Source organism: Ctenopharyngodon idella, chromosome 2, assembly GCF_019924925.1.
Source record: "Ctenopharyngodon idella isolate HZGC_01 chromosome 2, HZGC01, whole genome shotgun sequence".
Lineage (NCBI taxonomy): Eukaryota > Metazoa > Chordata > Actinopteri > Cypriniformes > Xenocyprididae > Ctenopharyngodon > Ctenopharyngodon idella.
In genome coordinates, this window is record NC_067221.1 from 16854156 (window position 1) to 16872351 (window position 18196).

The window sequence follows — 18196 nt, forward strand, 5'->3', positions numbered from 1 at the left end:
CTTCGTCTGTGTGGTTCAGCTAGGGTTAGGCCAAAGCAGATGGTAGCGTTAGCATGATGACACACTGCTTGGCCTCATTTACTAATGAGATTAATGAAGACACACCCTCCGGTGGTGAGGACTGCTGTGGAAGCAGTTGCTGTTCTTTAAGCAGTTTGGCTGTCTCTCGTGATGATGTTAGGCTTTCAGAAAAAGTTGTTGCTCATCTTGCATCTCTCTACTGGTGTCTTAGACACCAACTCACTGCATCAAAGTGGGCCTCACACACCAGAATGTGCTAGAACAGTGCCCAAACAACTTTTTGTTTTTTGTAAAACATTCACATAAGCAAATAATCCACATGGCCTAAATGGTGTTAGGGTTAGGGTTGGACAGTACTTGCTTTTTAGGCAAAACAATGAATGATGCAATCTGAAGCTGGTATTGCATATGAATTGCATTATGTTATTCCTCAAAGTCATGCATGATGGAATCATAACAAAGCTTACATCACCCTGCTGAATAAATGTCAGCTATAGAAATCATACAGCAGGGGTGCAAAACTCAGTTCCTGGAGGCCCACAGCCCTGCTCCAACACAAATACCTGTAGTTTTCAGTTTTCAGCCTGAAGGACTTCATGAGCTGGATCAGGTGTGTTTAATTAGGGTTGAAGCTAAACTCTGCAGTGCTGTGGCCCTCCAAATGGAGCAAATGGAGCCCATCAATTCTTGCAGGCTATTGCTGGACAGTGACAAGAGATGCTCCATTTAAGAGACAAGCCAAGTAGCACAGAGTAGACACTGAATAGGACTAAACTATGTACAGTACATATGAGTTTTTTGCCTTTTGTTTCATAATAAATTTGATTTATAACCCTTTGCTGATTTTTAAAGTGTTACATAAACAGGACAGGTGACAGGTACTATCGACACAATCTACAGAGACGTAGAATGTAAAAACGTATATATCTTGGAAAATTATCAGCCAATCATTTATTTTAATTGTCATATTTAAATTCAGCACATCAAAATACATATTAATAAATAGCCCCTTTTATCTCTGAAGCAGATGAATTGTAAAAAATTGTAGACCAGTGTTATTAATAATAAATCAACATGCAGTAAATCAATGATAGTTGCATATTAATGTACTCAACACATGAACCCTGTATTCCTAGAAAGAACATAAAGTCAATGTCTTCCATCTCTAAAGGTCCGTTTACACTAGTGTGTTTTTGTTTTAAAATGAAAACAATCCTGGTCTACACCGGTGTTTCCACAGCGTTTCAGAAATGATCTCCGTCTACACTACATGACCGAAAACGCATGTCACATGGCCGTTAATGAACACAGGCATGCGCGTACAACTGTAAACAGTAGCCTCTTGCGCATGTAGGCAGCTGCAGTATTAAAAAAATGCTGAGTTTAACTGCACAATGGCTGCTAAAAATGACAACAAAGCCAGCAAAGATTGCAGTTCAGGCTCCATGTTATTGTTTACACGGTCATCAAGGATACGCGGAGCTAGCGCCATCATTTTCAAAAGTCTCCATTTTGGTCCGTTTAAACGCAACCCCGGCATTTTCAAACTAAAATAGGGTCTGCAGAGCTTTCGAAAGTCTGTGTTTTTGAGGTTTGAAAACGCCGGCGTAGTGTAAACGACAGACGTAACCGTAGCAAAAAGGATGCGTTTTAAAACGAAAATGCACTTGTGTAAACGGGGCCTAAGATGGATTTTGGGCATCTCCTGGCAAGACCACATTCCAAACAAAAGTTCTCGTGCAAGCGGGGATACCTAGTATGTTTGCCTTGCTCACCCAGAGACACGTGAACACCAGCCGAATGCCCAAAGACCTGCTGTATGGCGAACTTGCCACTGGCTCCAGGCCAGCAGGAAAGCATGTACTTCGCTACAAAGATGTGTGCCAATAAGACAAGCGACATCAATCCAGACGACTTGGAAGATGCAGCTGTAGATCACGATAGATGGAATCTCACTCTCACATTAGGCAGTCTATTAGAATGATTTCTGAAGGATCATGTGACAAAAAAAACAGCCTTGGTGACCACGAGACTTCTTTTAAAAGCATTTAAAAATCCTTTAAATGGTGGTATATACACTGTTAAAAATAAATGTAATTTTACAGGTAATGGTCTGTCATTATACAATAAAATACCTGTTGTTTTACAGATATTTGCTGTAGTTTAAATAAACAGTAATATACTGTACAACACAATGTATTCTGGGTAATATTTGTTGTTTTCGAGAAAGTAGCCTAGAGCATTATTACGTGAATTAGCAGCTCTCAAAGTCGACACTCAAAGGCTGTGTCCCAAATCACACCGTATTCACTATTCCATACATAGTTTACTAATAAAGTCCACTTAAGACAGTGAATTACACTGATGAACACCTGCTGTTAACAAGCAGAATCAGTGAAGGGAAGAGAAACACAAGAACTACAGCTGACTTTAGTCACAGCCTTGGATGAAATCAACTAAAGATGAAAGAATAAATGAAAAGTTTGATTAAGATCTGATTAAACAACTCCACAAACAGCATTACCAGCTTCACTTTCATTACCAGCTTTATTATTAACCAGACTGACTTTATTTTTGTCAAACATCTACAGAAGTTCTCCTTGAGAATTAACAGAAGTTTAAATGTTGATGCTTTATTGTTTCATTTAATGTTACCATTGTGGTGATCGGTGTTTTCTTTGGTTGAGCTCTTGACCCTTGACTTTTCAACATTAGTTTTTCTTTGTCTGCTGTAACTGTGTGTTTAAGGTATGCATGTTATAAGAAAAAAGCACAAAGAAAATGTGATCAGATGACATTGGCTGTTTATTAATGCTTTAAGTCATCAAATGGCCTGGTTCGCTGATCTTTTTCTAATCTATAATTATATGGGTGATGTTTTATATTTTTGATTATGATATTTCTGTGATTCTACAGCATGATATAGCTACATCAGTGTCATGACAATAAGATAATATGAAGCATTTTAAAAACAGTTTGTCCTCAAAATGTTTTGAACATCTGTATCATTCAGACACACAGACATCAAGAATCAGCATATGAATCTCAATGATGGTGACAGAATTAAAGTTAGTCTAGTAATAAGTGAAGCTGGTAATGCTGTTTGTGGAGTTGTTTAATCAGATCTTAAAAGGTTTAATGTCTGATGTTGAGGCTATGACTTTTTTCTGTTGTTGTTTCTCTTTCCTTCAATGTTAACAGCAGGTATTCATCAGTAATGCTCAATCCTCAATTAGTCACTTAATTATCTAATTAACTTCAACACTGCTGCACTGTTACTCTAACACTCTAGCACTCTGTAGTGTGCACACTAGAAGTGTTCATTAAACACAGGATTTTGTTGTGGGGTCAGAAGGGTTAAAGGCGTAAGATGAAAAAAACAAATAGAGTGAACTGTAATTTAACAGTAATAAACTGTAAATTAATTTATGACAACATACTGTAGAAAAACAGTAATTTACTAGCGCCCCTGCTGCCAGAAAATTACCTTAAGATCAAGGAAAAACAGTAGCCTAATCAATTTATTATTTCCACGACGACGCGTTACTGCTTGTCACGTGACACACGGCAGCAACATCAGCACTGTATGACTGATGGATTGCTTTTGTCATTTTTCCTTTTTTATTCAAAATATTCACAAACTTGTTAACTATGTCATGAAATATTTGATATTCTGATTGTCAAATATATATAAGTGAATGTGTTTTGTTGTTTAAACACCTTTATAATGATCTCGTTAGATCTCTGGGCGCCGCCATGTTTGTTTGTGCTGCAGTTCAGAGATTCGGATCTGTTGTGATTTACAACATGTGAATGTCCACATCTCTCGAAGTACATGAATGCTGCCAGAAAATTGCTGTTTTTTTTTATTTGTTTTTTTTTTGTTTTTTACATTTATTCATTTATTTATTTTTTTTACAGTGCATGTAATGTATTTTAATATTACTTTTAAGACAGTATTACAATGACAAAACGTTTAAAATTGTGTACTCAATGTAATTAAATCTATAAATACTGATATAACGAGTGGGCCACCTCGACATTTCCATTTTAACTTGGTTTCATATAAACTCAAACAATCTTTCCTTTTCTCTGTGTTCAGTTGCCCGTGGTGCTGGATAATCACACGACTGGGATGGACCTGCAGTTCTGGGGTCGAGTGCTTTCAGCAGTGTCCGACAAGCTTCAGGAGGTACGACTGCTTGAGAAAGCTCAGTTCCTCTCCCCCTTTCAAGACCCTTATTTTAGCATCCAGGAAGCTCCTCGCTTCCCTTGAGCTCTTTAGAAAGCTCCAAGAGAGATGGTAGGAAAGTGTGTGTGGATCATTATTGTCCATCACATCAGAACTTCAGTTGTACGGTTAAATCACCATAATCCTGTAAAAAGGGCAGAAAGTGTTTAAATGACCAATTCATGTGTGTACATGCATGTGTGTCATCACTCCTGTTTTATAATTATGTAGAAAGGACATTCCACTGAGGTCACATCCTGTTGGTGGAGTACATTTCTTTCCCTTTTGCTTGGGTGACAGAAAGCCTGGCCAACTAATGCTATCACCCACCACTAAATCCATCTGCACTGAGTGGGTCTGAATGGGAAGTAGGGAGTAAAAGTTTTAGTTTAGCTGAGGTTGAGCAATGACTCATTATTCATACTGAAAGTCTCTATGGAAATCTTCATGTTTTCACCTACACTTATCTTGACCTGGTTTGACTCACTGTGGCTAGCATAGTGTGCATTAGAGTTCACGACCCATGGAAAAGTGCTGGATCTCACGTTCACTCGTATTTTGACACAGAGCAGTGTTTGCTAGGCTTTGTAGAGATGAATATAAGCGTAACAGCTGTGAGGATATTTGTCCCTCACATGAATTCTCCCTAAAGAATTTCCCTTAAGTTCAGAGATAACATCAGATTACATGATGTTATTAATTATATCCTTTATATCGTTGTAGAAATTGTTTTCTTTAATGCACTCAAATGAAAAATCTGTCATAATTTACTTATTACATCATTACCCTCATGTCGTTCCAAACCTGTATGATTTTATTTCTTTTGTGGACCACAAAAACCTTAAGAATGTTTTTTTTTTTTTTTTTTGTCCTTAAATTGAAAGTCAGTTGGGTCCACAACATCAACAGAATTCAAATCGGATCAATTGCAAACCTGGTTCTCACCTTATTTTTACCTCCAGGATGCCAAATTCAGCCACAACTGTACATAAGGGTTTATTTAGGGATATCCTCTTCAAGGAGATGCGTCTTTAGGTTGCCACGTGTATTAGCCTGTATTAGTTCTGGCAGATAAAAGATGTTGACCCTGGATGGAGAGGTTCAGACAAGGTCGGTCAACCAATTAGGCGACATTCTGTAAGCGACCATCTAGTGCACGTCTCTTACCTTAAAAGAGCTTTTTTTAATTTACTACATAATTCTTAAATTTCCATTTAATAACTGTACTATTATTCTAAAATAATAATAAAGAGTGAAGAGTACACTGTAAACCTGAATGCTGGGAAATAGAAATCCCAGCCCACTTTCAGGTAAATTTAAATTTGTCTAAATTAAAAGAAACAAGTTAATAAAACTCAAAACAATGAAATAATTCAGACTACTTAAATGTGTCAGTTTTGTGAACTCAAAAGAAAAAGAAAGTTCTAAATACTCATAAAAGCTAATTTGATTGAACTAATTTATTTAATTTGAGTTTGCCCTACTCAAACACATTCATTATTTTGTTAGGGTTTACAGTGTACACTAACGTTCATAGGTATGGGGTCGGTAAGCTTCTTTAATGCTTTGAAGGAAGTCTCTTATTCTCATTAGTTTTATTTGTCAAAGAGACAGTAAAATAGTGTGAAATATTGTGAAATATTATTACAATTTAACATAACTGTTATATATTTTTAAATTATTTAAAATCATTTATTCCCCTGATGGCAAAGCTGAATTTTCAGCATTATTACTCCAGTCTTCAGTGTCACATGATCCTTCAGAAATCATTATTATATGCTGATTTGCTGCTCGAGAAACATTTCTTATTATTATCAATGTTGAAAATAGATTTTTTTTAATGAAAAGAAAGTTTAAAAGAACAGCATTTATATGAAATAGAAATCTTTTGTTAACAATTAACATTATAAATGACCATCACTTTTGATCTATTTTACACATTTATGCTGAATATAATTAATTTATTAAAAAAAGCATTTACTGACCCCTAAAATTTTGAGCAGTAGTGTACAGTATGTCCAAACATTTGACTGATAGTGTATGCTTTTAGGCATACATCAAACTTTATATTTAATTATTCTCAAGTGAGAGTTGTGCTATTACAACCATTATGACTTGTATCCTTAAAGACATAGTTAACACAAAAATTTTGTCATCATTTACTACAGATTTTTTAAAAGCTGTATTTTTTTCCTATGGATCACAAAAGGAGATGTTTTAGCAGAATATCCAAGTTGCTCTTTCCTATACAATTAACATAGTTGGTAATTCAAGCTTAAAAAGGTCATTAAATTTTCATTCAAGATGTTTTGTCCTGAAAAAGTATGTACTTACTGTAGCTGTTATAGTTTTAAAATCAGACTATAAAAGTTTACATTTACTAAAATGTCCTTTCTCTCATAGCTTGTGGGGAGACCCAGTTCCCAAGACTTGATGCGGGTCATGTACTCCATCTTCCAGCCTGGGGGTCCCTCTTCCTTCAGTCAGCTGATGTCCACTGTGTCAGATCTGTTCTGCGGATACCCTGAGGCGAGGGCACCCGGGTCTTCTCTTTTAACTGGTATGAGGACAATAACTACAAGGCTTTCCTAGGCATCAACAGCTCCAGAGAACACGAGAGCTACACGTACGACAAGACAGCAAGTGAGAGCTGATGATATGTCTATTTCAGTTTGTTTTTTAAAAATCTTTTACTTTCTATTTCTTTAAATTTTTCTTCTGCACTTTCTCTTTCTTTTTTTGTTCTGTTTCTCATTCATTCTCTCTGTGGCCCACAGCTCCTTTCTGTAATGCATTGATGCAGAACCTGGAGTCGAACCCTATTACGAAAATCGTGTGGAATTCAGTGAAGCCTCTGGTGATGGGGAAGATCCTGTACACCCCAGACTCCCCGGCTGTCAGAAAGATATTAAAGAGTGTAAGGTTTAAATATCTACCCACTCTCACACATGCACTGCAATCAAATCATATACTACCATTCAAAAATATTTGGGTTTTTCTCTGAAAGAAGTATCTTATGGTTACAAGGCTGCTATTATTTGATCAAAAATACAGTAAAAACAGTAATATTGTGAAATATTATTAAAATACACTACCAGTCAAAAGTTTGGAAACATTACTATTTTTAATGTTTTTGAACGAAGTCTCTTATGCTCATTAAGGCTGCAGTTATTTCATAATAAATACAGAAAAAACAATAATATTGTGAAATATTATTACAATTTAAAATTCTGTTTTTCTATTTTAATATACTTTAAAATATAATTTATTTCTGTGATGCAAAGCTGAATTTTCAGCATCATTACTCCAGTCTTCAGTGTCTCATGATCCTTCAGCAATCATTCTAATATGCTGATTTGATACTCAGTTATTATCAATGTTGAAAACAGTTGTGTTGCAATATTTTTTTGGAACCTGTGATACTTTTTTCAGGATTCATTGATGAATAAAAGGTTAAAAAGAACAGCATTTATTCAAAATATAAATCTTTTCTAACAATATAAATCACTTTTTATCAATTTAACACATCCGTGCTGAATAAAAGTATTAATTTCTTTCAAAAAAAAGAAAAAAAACAAAATACTGACCCCAAACTTTTGAACAGTAGTGTATATTGTTACAAAAGATTTCTATTTTAAATAAATGCTGATATTTTTTTTTAACTTTTTATTCATCAAAGAATCCTGAAAAAGTATCACAGGTTATAAAATAATATTAAGCAGCAAAACTGTTTCCAACATTGATAATAAATCAGCATATTAGAATGATTTCTGAAGGATCATGTGACACTGAAGACTGGAGTAATGATGCTGACAATTCAGCTTTGCATCACAGAAATAAATTATATTTTAAAAATATATTAAAATAGAAAACCATAATTTTAAATTGTAATAATATTTCACAATATTATTGTTTTTTCTGTATTTATTATGTAATAAATGCAGCCTTAATGAGCATAAGAGACTTCGTTCAAAAACATTAAAAATAGTAATGTTTCCAAACTTTTGACTGGTAGTGTATATACTATTTAAATATATTTTAAAATAAATATTTCAATTTATTCATATGATGCAAAGCTGAATTTTCAATATCATTACTCCAGTCACATAATCCTTCAGAAATCATTCTAATATGCTGATTTGCTGCTCAAGAAGCATTTCTTAATATTAACTGCTTAATATTTTTGTGGAATCAGTGACACATTTTTATCAGAATTCTTTGATAAATAGAAAGTTTAAGAGCATTTATATGAAATAGAAATCTTTTGTAACATTATAAAAGCCTTTACTGTCACTTTTGATCAATTCAGTGCATCCTTGCTATATAAAAGTAATAATTTCTAAAAAGAAGAAAAAATCTTACTGACCCCAAACTTTTGATAGGTATACAATGGGGACAAAAAAACTGAGACCTGAACATGAACATAAACATCTTTTTCTTTAATAACAACAGCACTTGAGCTGCATGAACTCCACAAGTTTGCGTAAAACATGATGATCATGTTCGGCATCATGATTTGAGATAATGGGTTACACTGGAATATATATTTCCATCTGGATGGTCGTTTTTGTTTCAGTGAGCATCCCTAAGGTGCCCTGTATGACATTGACAATGCATATGGATTCATGTTTGTGTGTGTGTTCTTCAGGCTAACACTACTTTTGAGGAGCTAGAGAGGTTGAAGAAAATGGCTAAGGTCTGGGAAGAGGTGGGACCACAGCTCTGGGAGTTCTTTCAGAACAGCGTCCAAATGAACATGATACGGGTAACATATCTGTTTCTTTTCATCTCATACACACATACAGTACATGCACACACACTTCTCTTTATCCCTTCACATGCCATATTATGCCAACAATCTTTTGAATATCTAATCCACTGTCCTCCTTTAGTCTGTATGATCTATCATGGGATTAAGTTTTCAATAATATTATCTATCATGATATCATCTTGTCATGATATGGTATCTATAAGTAAATCCATTCTCAAATATTGTCTGAGATTATTTGTATAAACTGCTGTTCAAAAACTTGGGGTCAGTAAGTTTTTTTTAAAAGAAATGAATACCTTTCAGAAAGGATGCATTAAATTGATCAAAATTTACAGTAAATATATTTAATGTTACAAAAGATTTCTATTTAAAAAAACATGCTGTTCCCTTTCGCTGCGTCGAAGACGACACTTAGGGGAACGCCTCCAGCATGACAGCGTCTGAAGCATGTGTTGAATTAGTTCAATCTCGATTGGTGTTGCGTCATGAGGTCACATGTGATGGCGTACACAGAAGCTACAAAAGGGAGCTGGCACACAACAGTGTTAGCTTCTGCTCTTCAGCAAGCGTTCTGTGTTGTTGTCAGTCCTATTTGGTGTCGTTTGTAATACCTTTTGGCCTGCTGTACATGAGACCCCTGCAGTGGTGGCTCAGGACCAGCGGGTTTTCCCCGAGGGGAAATCCGTTCCACATGGGCCATCATGTTCTGGTACGAATGGACAATACGTCTGTGGTCTCCTATATTAATTTGGCAGGGAGGCCTGAGGTCGCACCCTCTATGCAGGTTCTTCTGTGGTCCCAGGGAAAGTTATTCTCACTCAGAGCGATGTATATTCCCGGGGACCAAAATTTGGGAGCAGACATCCTGTCGAGGCAGGGGCTGAGGACCGGGGAATGGAGGCTCCACCCCGACACGGTAGAGCTGATTTGGAGGAAGTTCAGCCAAGTGGAAGTGGATTTGATCGCCTCCCACGAGAGCACCCACTGTCAGCTTTGGTTTTCTCTCACGTTTTCCAATGGTACATGTACTCATTTCCCCCGATTGCTCTGCTCCCGGGAGTTCTAGAGAGTCCACCGGGATGGGGTCAGTTTACTCCTAGTAGCCCAGTGCTGGCCAGCCCAAGTTTGGTTTTCAGATATCATAGTGCTCCTAGCAGGCACCCCTTGGGAGATCCTCATCAGACAGGACCTCCTGTCGCAAGTTGGGGGCCTAATTCATCACCCCTGGCCGGAGCTGTGGAAGCTATGGGTCTGGCCTCTGAGGGGGACCAGCTTCTGAGCACTGGTCTCTCAATCGAGGTTGTTGAGACCATTTTAAACTCTAGAGCTCCCTCCACGAAGAAAACGTTACGCCCTAAAGTGGTGCAGAGAACGACCCAGTTAACTGCCCAGTGGCTTCAGTGCTGGAGTTCCTCCAAAGATGTTTCTCTGATGGTCTTTCCCCATCCATGCTTAAGGTCAATGTGGCACTCTTTTAAGGAGTGGCCCTCTGGGGAAGCACAAATTAATTGTTCATTGAGTCGAAAATTCTAATTTAAAAATGTATTGATATTGTTTTATAACATATTTTAACATAGCATGTTAACAGTTTTTTAATTACACTGTTTTCACTGTATATTTTTGATGATATAAATGCAGTCTTGGTGAGCATAGGAGACTTTTTTTCAGTCTGTGTTTCTGTCTTTTATTTCTGACTTTCTCTCTGACTTTCTCTTTTTCCTCCCCACTGTAGGACACACTTAGAAACCCCACAGTGATGGACTTTTTGGACAGGCATCTTAAAGAAACAGAGTTCACTACCAAAGACATCCTTAACTTCCTGCACAATGGTCCAGAAGAGGAGAGATATATGAACATGACCAACTTTGACTGGAGAAATGTCTTCAGTCTGGCTGATCAGGCTATTCGGATGTTCAACCAGTACAGTGAGGTGAGAGCAGTCATCAATTCAGATTAGCTTTAAGGATAAATTAGTCATAAACCACAAATAAATAAATAAATACTCATCTACTCCCCATTTCAACCACCTCAACCATATGTTTCCTTCAAAATAGAACTAGATGATAGGCGGGACCTCCGCAATGTGACGTCACATTGCATAGAAATTGCAAACTGCTTATTCTGAGACACTGCTTATGATTTATGTGGATTAAAAAAAAAGGAGTGGGTGGATTTTTACTATTATAGGGTGGTTGTGTACAGTACATACCCTGCTGACACACATTAATGTTCAGACACCACGTAAAAGTGAATTTTGCATAATAGGTTCTCTTTAATATTTATATATCAAATATCTTTACAGTATCTATATAATCTTCTGCATTTGCGCTAGATGACGATAACCTTTTTTTTTCTTTTTTCAAAAACACTCAAAACAAACAATCATTTACTCAACAGATTTTACTCAACACTTATTCATTCTGGACCAAAACAATAATTCATTCAACAGATTTGTTCAGAAACAATCACAGGTGGAGTGTGCGGTGAAAGCCGAAAGGAATATCGTTTAGCACTGTAATATGTTAATATTGGCAAATATCTTCCATGAATAGAGTCAAAATTAATTTACATCCTTAAACCTTGCCCCTCTAAAACATTCAGCTCTTTCCAGAAGAGATAAAAAGGTCTAGCAATGCCCCATGTAGAGCATTTCCTCAAACCATCCTTGTCGTTCCTCACTTCACAGAACGAGGCTCTTTAGCTCTGAGCACCACAGCTCTCATTCTACAGAGTGCTGATTGCTCTCAGCACATCACCACAAGAAAGACCACTTAGCATGGCTATATAGAGCCCACCGTGGCCAGATGGGTGAAAGGGAAAAGAACAAGCAAGCTGTCAACAGCATGCAGGCCCCTCTATTGTATGGCTGTGATTAAGTGGAGAGTGGGTGGGAGAGCCACTCTTTGCCAGCGCCGTGTTGTTTTTGTGGATGGGGGGCTTCACTGAGAAACAACAGGGGCAAATCACTCAGCTTCACTCTGTTACCTCACCTCCCCAGCCACAACCGGCCCCTGTTCGTAAGCCGGAGGCCTCTTCTCGCAAATTGATTAGATTGGGACGACGATGGTGTGAGAGAGCTATCATAGAGCGACCCAGCCTCCCTTTGTCTCTGTCCGAGCGGCGAGCCATCGTGCTTTACAAACAAACCTTGCTCGTTTAACCCGTTAGCTATAGTTGTCATCGTTCAACCTTGCTCACATGTTACCTTGAAGAGCTATGGCATTATTTGTCACTGAAAAAATATGACTGACTTCTCTCTTTTTTGGTTTATTTATGGTTTTTCGGGGGTGTGATCTCAAGCTGTGTGTCTCTGAATGTGAACGTTGTGTTTTTGAATTGAAATGTGTTGAGAACATGCGAGTCCTGCAGGGGGTCCCATTGAATCTTTGCATTCAGTTGTTTGTTCGGGACCTCTGGTGGCATTGTACATTACTGTGAATGACTCCATTAGATATGGTGTACATGAAATAGGAGGCCTCTCGGCTCTAGTGCGGTGGCATGTGATGTGAGAGCGAGCCGTTCACTCAACTATTGTACAGCAGTCCTCCAGTGAAGAGCCAACACAGACTCTGTGATTTTCCCATGTCACTGGAGCGCTTTGAGAACGAGAGGCCTGCTACATGGAGAATTGCTTTGGCTTTTGAAAGTGTGACACACACACATTATTATACAACATTATTAGTTCCAGTCCTCATTTTTTTTTTTTTTGGCCTCTTGTCTGTGTTTGTGTACTCTACTGTATATGTGATGGGATCTTACGGAGACTCTTTCTGCAGTTACATTGTTACGCCAGTAGGTGGCAACAAGCGGAAAACCGAATTGTTCAAAAACAATTGAGCGAAACAGTCCTTTACTCAACAGATTCATTAAAAAAACACTGATTCAGTCTGGAATTAATCAATCATTCACCTAAAAGATTTGTTAAAGGAACACTCCACTTTTTTTGAAAATAGGCTCATTTTCCAACTCCCCTAGAGTTAAACAGTTGCGTTTTACCGTTTTCGAATCCATTCAGCCGATCTCCAGGTCTGGTGGAACCACTTTTAGCATAGCTTAGCATAGTTCATTGAATCTGATTAGACCGTTAGCATCTCGCTCAAAAATGACCAAAGAGTTTCGATATTTTTCCTATTTAAAACTTGACTCTTCTGTAGTTACATCGTGTACTAAGACTGACGGAAAATGAAAAGTTGCGATTTTCTAGGCCGATAGAAGAGTCAAGTTTTAAATAGGAAAAATATCAAAACTCTTTGGTCATTTTTGAGCGAGATGCTAACGGTCTAATCAGATTCAATGAACTATGCTAAGCTATGCTAAAAGTGGTACCACCAGACCCGGAGATCGGCTGAATGGATTCGAAAACGGTAAAACTAAACTGTTTAACTCTAGGGGAGTTGGAAAATGAGCCTATTTTAAAAAAAAGTGGAGTGTTCCTTTAAAGACTGATTCATTTCATTAGTGAACCACGGAGATGCACAACAGTTCTGTTGTTGCTTTGTTTGGAACTATTTTCATTGGTTAAGCAAAAATAGACAAAGTAACTGGCAATATTGTGTCTAAAATGTAAACAACTGATTACTCATTTCTTGTTTATTGAATGGTCTGTTGTATAAAACAATTTCACATTTGCAGTTGTGCTGTCTCAATATTTGGAACAACAGCGGGACAACGGCACTTGCTCATGCAATATTGCTTCACAAGCAATGAATAAAAGAATAAAAGGAGTAACTCGTCCTGCATCGTTTGTGCATCTATATATGATCCACTGTACTTATGGATGTTACCGCAAGCACATATAGGATTCAACATTCAAAAACGTTATTTTCTATTTACTCATATTTACACTCTTCTTTTTATATTTTATCAGTGTATAAGTCTGGATAAGTTTGTGGGTCACATGGATGAGAATCTGATGACCCATCAGGCTCTGCACCTGCTGGAGGAGAATAAGTTCTGGGCGGGTCTGGTCTTCATTGACATGTACCCCTGGACCACAGAACTCCCCCGCCATGTCAAGTTCAAGATCCGAATGGACATTGATGCAGTGGAACGTACCAACAAAATCAAAGACAGGTGAGAATTCATGATGTTTAAATGGCTTAACTGTTCATTTGATCTAATAAGGGTTGTCAGGCTGGGTAGTTCATGAAACACAGATTAAGAGACCATTAAACCACACAAGTAGAGACTGAATCTGTTTTGTATGAATCTTTATCACCAATTTTAAAGAAACCATTTCAGCCTTTAGTGGACTTCCTTACTCATTAAAATCATAGAAAATGTTTAAATCAGTCTTGAGGGATCATTGAAGGAACATTAGATTTAAGTTCTTGTCTCATCTTTCAGAGTACATGTTTTGATTCAGATTTTATATAACATTTATTGTGTAAGGAGAGAATGGAAGATCTTCTCTTGTTCATGTAAGGCGTTACTGCTCAACGCACTATTGTTAGAGAAAGAGAAAGAGCGGGCACAATCACGTTCTCCATGGAGCTCCAGTGTGCTGCACACTGCAAAGTGATACCACTCATTACTGAGAGTCTCTCTGGAGCACAAAACATGCCTGCAGGTGTTAGTTCTGGTCACATCTCATGTAGCCATCCCTCTTTGACACACGAAAACAAACAGCAGAGGATAGAATGACCCTGTGGGTTCATTGTGTTTTCATTATGTGGGCATAATGCAAAGCCAAGCCACTGCTAAAAAACCCCAAAACAAAACAAAAAAACAGTGTGAATTGAGTTACAGATAAAAAAAAAAAATGTTGTCTCCTAAACGTTTTAAGTGTAATGCAGGAGTTGAGGCAGATCTAAGTGCAGGAGTTAAATTTAAATGCTATCAAAACAACAACCAGGAAACACAGGGAGCATAGAGAACACATACATGTGAGTAACATCAAACATCGACTGACAAAGAACAAGAGAAACACAAGGGCTATATACAGTTGCAAGAAAAAGTATGTGAACCACTTGCAGAATCTGTGAAAATGTGCAAAATTTTTACAAAATAAGAGAGATCATACAAAATGCATGTTATTTTTTATTTAGTACTGTCCTGAGTAACATATTTTACATAAAAGATGTTTACATATAATCCATAAGACAAAAAAATAGCTGTATTTATTAAAATGACCCCGTTCAAAAGTTTGTGAACCATTGATTCTTAATACTGTGTGTGGTTACCTGGATGATCTACGACTGTTTTTTTGTTGTGTGATGGTTGTTCATGAGTCCCTTGTTTGTCCTGAACAGTTAAACTGAGCTCTGTTCTTCAGAAAAAATCTCTAGGTCCCAAAAATTCTTCAGTTTTCCACCATCTTTTGCATATTTGAACCCTTTACAACAGTGACAGAATGATTTTGAGATCCATCTTTTCACATGGAGGACAACTGAGGGACTCAAACACAACTATTAAAAAAGGTTCAATCATTCACTGATGCTCCAGAAGGAAACACGATGCATTAAGAGTCGGGGGGTGAAAACTTTTGAACAGGATGAAGAGGTCCAAATGTTTCTTATTTCGCTTGAATATCATTTTTTTTTTTTTTAGTACTGCCCTTCGGAAGCAACAGAAAGTACTTGCATGTTTCCCGAAAGACAAATTAAATACAATTTACCTTGATCTTCAAATTCCAAATGTTTTCACCCCCCATCTATTAATGCATCATGTTTTTTTTTTCTGGAGCATCAGTGAATGTTTGAACCTTTTTTAAAAGTCGTGTTTGAGTCCTTCAGTTTTCCTCAGTGTGAAAAGACGGATCTCAAAATCATTCAGTCACTGTTGTAAAGGGTTCAAATATGCAAAAGATGGTGGAAAACTGAAGAATCTGCAGGACCTGGAGATTTTTTCTGAAGAACAGAGCTCAGTTTAACTGCTCAGGACAAACATGGGACTCATGAAGAACCATCACAAAACAAAAAAAACAGTCGTAGATCATCCAGGTAACCACACACAGTATTAAGAATCAATGGTTCACATACTTATGAATGGGGTTATTTTAATAAATTCAGCTTTTTTTTTTTTTTGTCTTGTGGATTATATGTAAACATCTTTTATGTAAAATATCTTACTCAGGACAGTACTAAATAAAAAATAACATGCATTTTGTATTATCTCCCTTATTTTGTTAAAATTATTAACATTTTCACAGATTCTGCAAGTGGTTCACATACTTTTTCTTGCAACTGTATACACAGGGGGTAACAAGGTACACCTGGGGAGACTAATCAAAGGGGAACCAATGAACAAACGGACTACAAACAGACTACGGCCCTGTCCCTAATGGCACACTTCATATGCACTTTCGGTCTTGTGGCTTTGACTTTTTTGAGTAGCCTTCCCAGCAAACTAGGAAATTTCTCTACATGTGCATGACAAACTAACAATCTCTAAAGTGTCATGGTCCTGGAATATTCATATACAGTATTTCACTGTCCCCCTGAAAGTACCTGAATATGTATATTAAGAGGTCTACAGTTGCTTTGAGTATTATAGACATCTTCCCAGTGAAACTCAATTTACTCAACAGGTTTCAAAATATTGATTTTTTTGGATTAAAAACTATTGAAGTTAACATTTTTGAGTAATTCATGTTGGATTACGCAGCGCGCAGTATGTTCATCTCAGAGTAGCCCACTGACAGTCTATAGAGTTTTATAAGGTGATATTAAAAATAATTTTAAATACTGTAGACTATGATTTACTGAATGAGCTCGATTATATGAAAACTTTTGACCACTAAGGATTAATGCATTTTACTGCACTTGGATAAATTGTCAATGAAAAATATACACTAAGTTTGGGATTAAGATTTTTTAAATGTTTTTTAAAGCAAGGCTGCATTTATTTGATAAAATTCAGTAAAACACTAATATTGTGAAATAGTAATACAATTTAAAATAACCGTTTCCTTTGGTAATATATTTTAAAATGTAAAATATTCATGTGATGGCAAAGCTGAATTTTCAGCAGCTATTACTCCAGTCTTCAGTGTCACATGATCCTTCAGAAATCATTCTAATATGCTGATTTGCTGCTCAAGAAACATTCACTGTTCTTGTTCATGAGTAAAACTTGCACCACACTAGTAAATGCACCTTTAAGTATCCTACTCTTTCTTTCTCTTAGGTACTGGGACCCTGGCCCCAGGGCAGACCCTCTGGAGGATCTTCGCTACATTTGGGGAGGTTTTGCCTACCTGCAGGACATGATTGAACATGGTATCCTAAAGTTACACACAGGTCATGACTGGCCTCTAGGTGTTTACGTGCAGCAGATGCCCTACCCCTGCTACGTGGACGACATGTGAGTGATGGCTGAAATTATGTGGTCAGAAAGGGCTAACTGACCCTATCCCATATCATCACACCAGCTTAAATGGATATTCCACCCAGAAATTAAAATTCTGTCATCATTTGGGTCATTCCAAACCTTTTTTTTCTTTCTCCTGCGGAAGACAAAAGAAGAATTTAGGCAGCCAAACAGTCTTGGTTCCCTTTGACTAAAATTATATTATTGACTATACAATAGAAGTAAATGGGACCTAAACTGTTTGGTTACCAACATTTTTAAAATATCTTCTTTTGTGTTCAGCAGAAGAAAGAAAGTAATGCTTGGAACAACATGAGGGTGAGTAAATGTTCACAGAATTTTCATTTTGGGTGGTCTTTCCACACACGACTCCAATTGCATTATTTCATGGCATATCATAGTTCTCAATGAAACCTTGCAATTATCCAATGGATCTTGTTTGTTTTGTCCCATATCAAGGTTCATGCTGACCCTAAATCGCTGTTTCCCCATCTTCATGGTGCTGGCCTGGATCTACTCTGTGTCCATGGTGGTGAAGAGCATCGTGCTGGAGAAGGAGATGAGGCTAAAGGATACCCTGAAGGCCATGGGCGTCTCTAATGGAGTCATCTGGTACACATGGTTTATCGACAGCTTCCTCATCATGGCTGTCAGCACTGCTCTGCTGACTGCCATTATCATGGTGAGGAAGAAATGCGATGACTGATGAATTCTTTCCTTCTGAGCCTTATCAGATTTGTTGCATTGTGACCTCTGCTGGATGTATGTTGTTAGTACATATAGGGTCTCTGTCTCTCTTTCTCTCACTCTCTCTTTATTGTTTTTCTCTGGATCTTATTACTTAGAATACGCATGGACCACAT

At 37.2% G+C, this 18196-nt stretch overlaps 1 protein-coding gene and 1 long non-coding RNA gene across 2 annotated transcripts in view; one reads left to right on the top strand and one right to left on the bottom strand.

The window, feature by feature from the left end:
- The window catches only part of abca4b (ATP-binding cassette, sub-family A (ABC1), member 4b), a 55054-nt gene that overhangs the window by 8729 nt on the left and 28129 nt on the right, over positions 1–18196 (top strand). Inside the window, 9 exon segments of the mRNA XM_051875663.1 lie at positions 4124–4213; positions 6656–6776; positions 6779–6895; positions 7030–7169; positions 8901–9017; positions 10756–10953; positions 13891–14096; positions 17151–17327; positions 17793–18015. Of these exon segments, the coding sequence (XP_051731623.1) occupies positions 4124–4213; positions 6656–6776; positions 6779–6895; positions 7030–7169; positions 8901–9017; positions 10756–10953; positions 13891–14096; positions 17151–17327; positions 17793–18015 (1389 nt within the window).
- On the bottom strand, positions 995–6766 carry LOC127502625 (uncharacterized). The gene is made up of 3 exons (XR_007926888.1): positions 6587–6766; positions 5198–5339; positions 995–4397 (listed from the first exon to the last, which is right to left on the bottom strand). It is a non-coding gene; the product is annotated as an uncharacterized LOC127502625 (long non-coding RNA).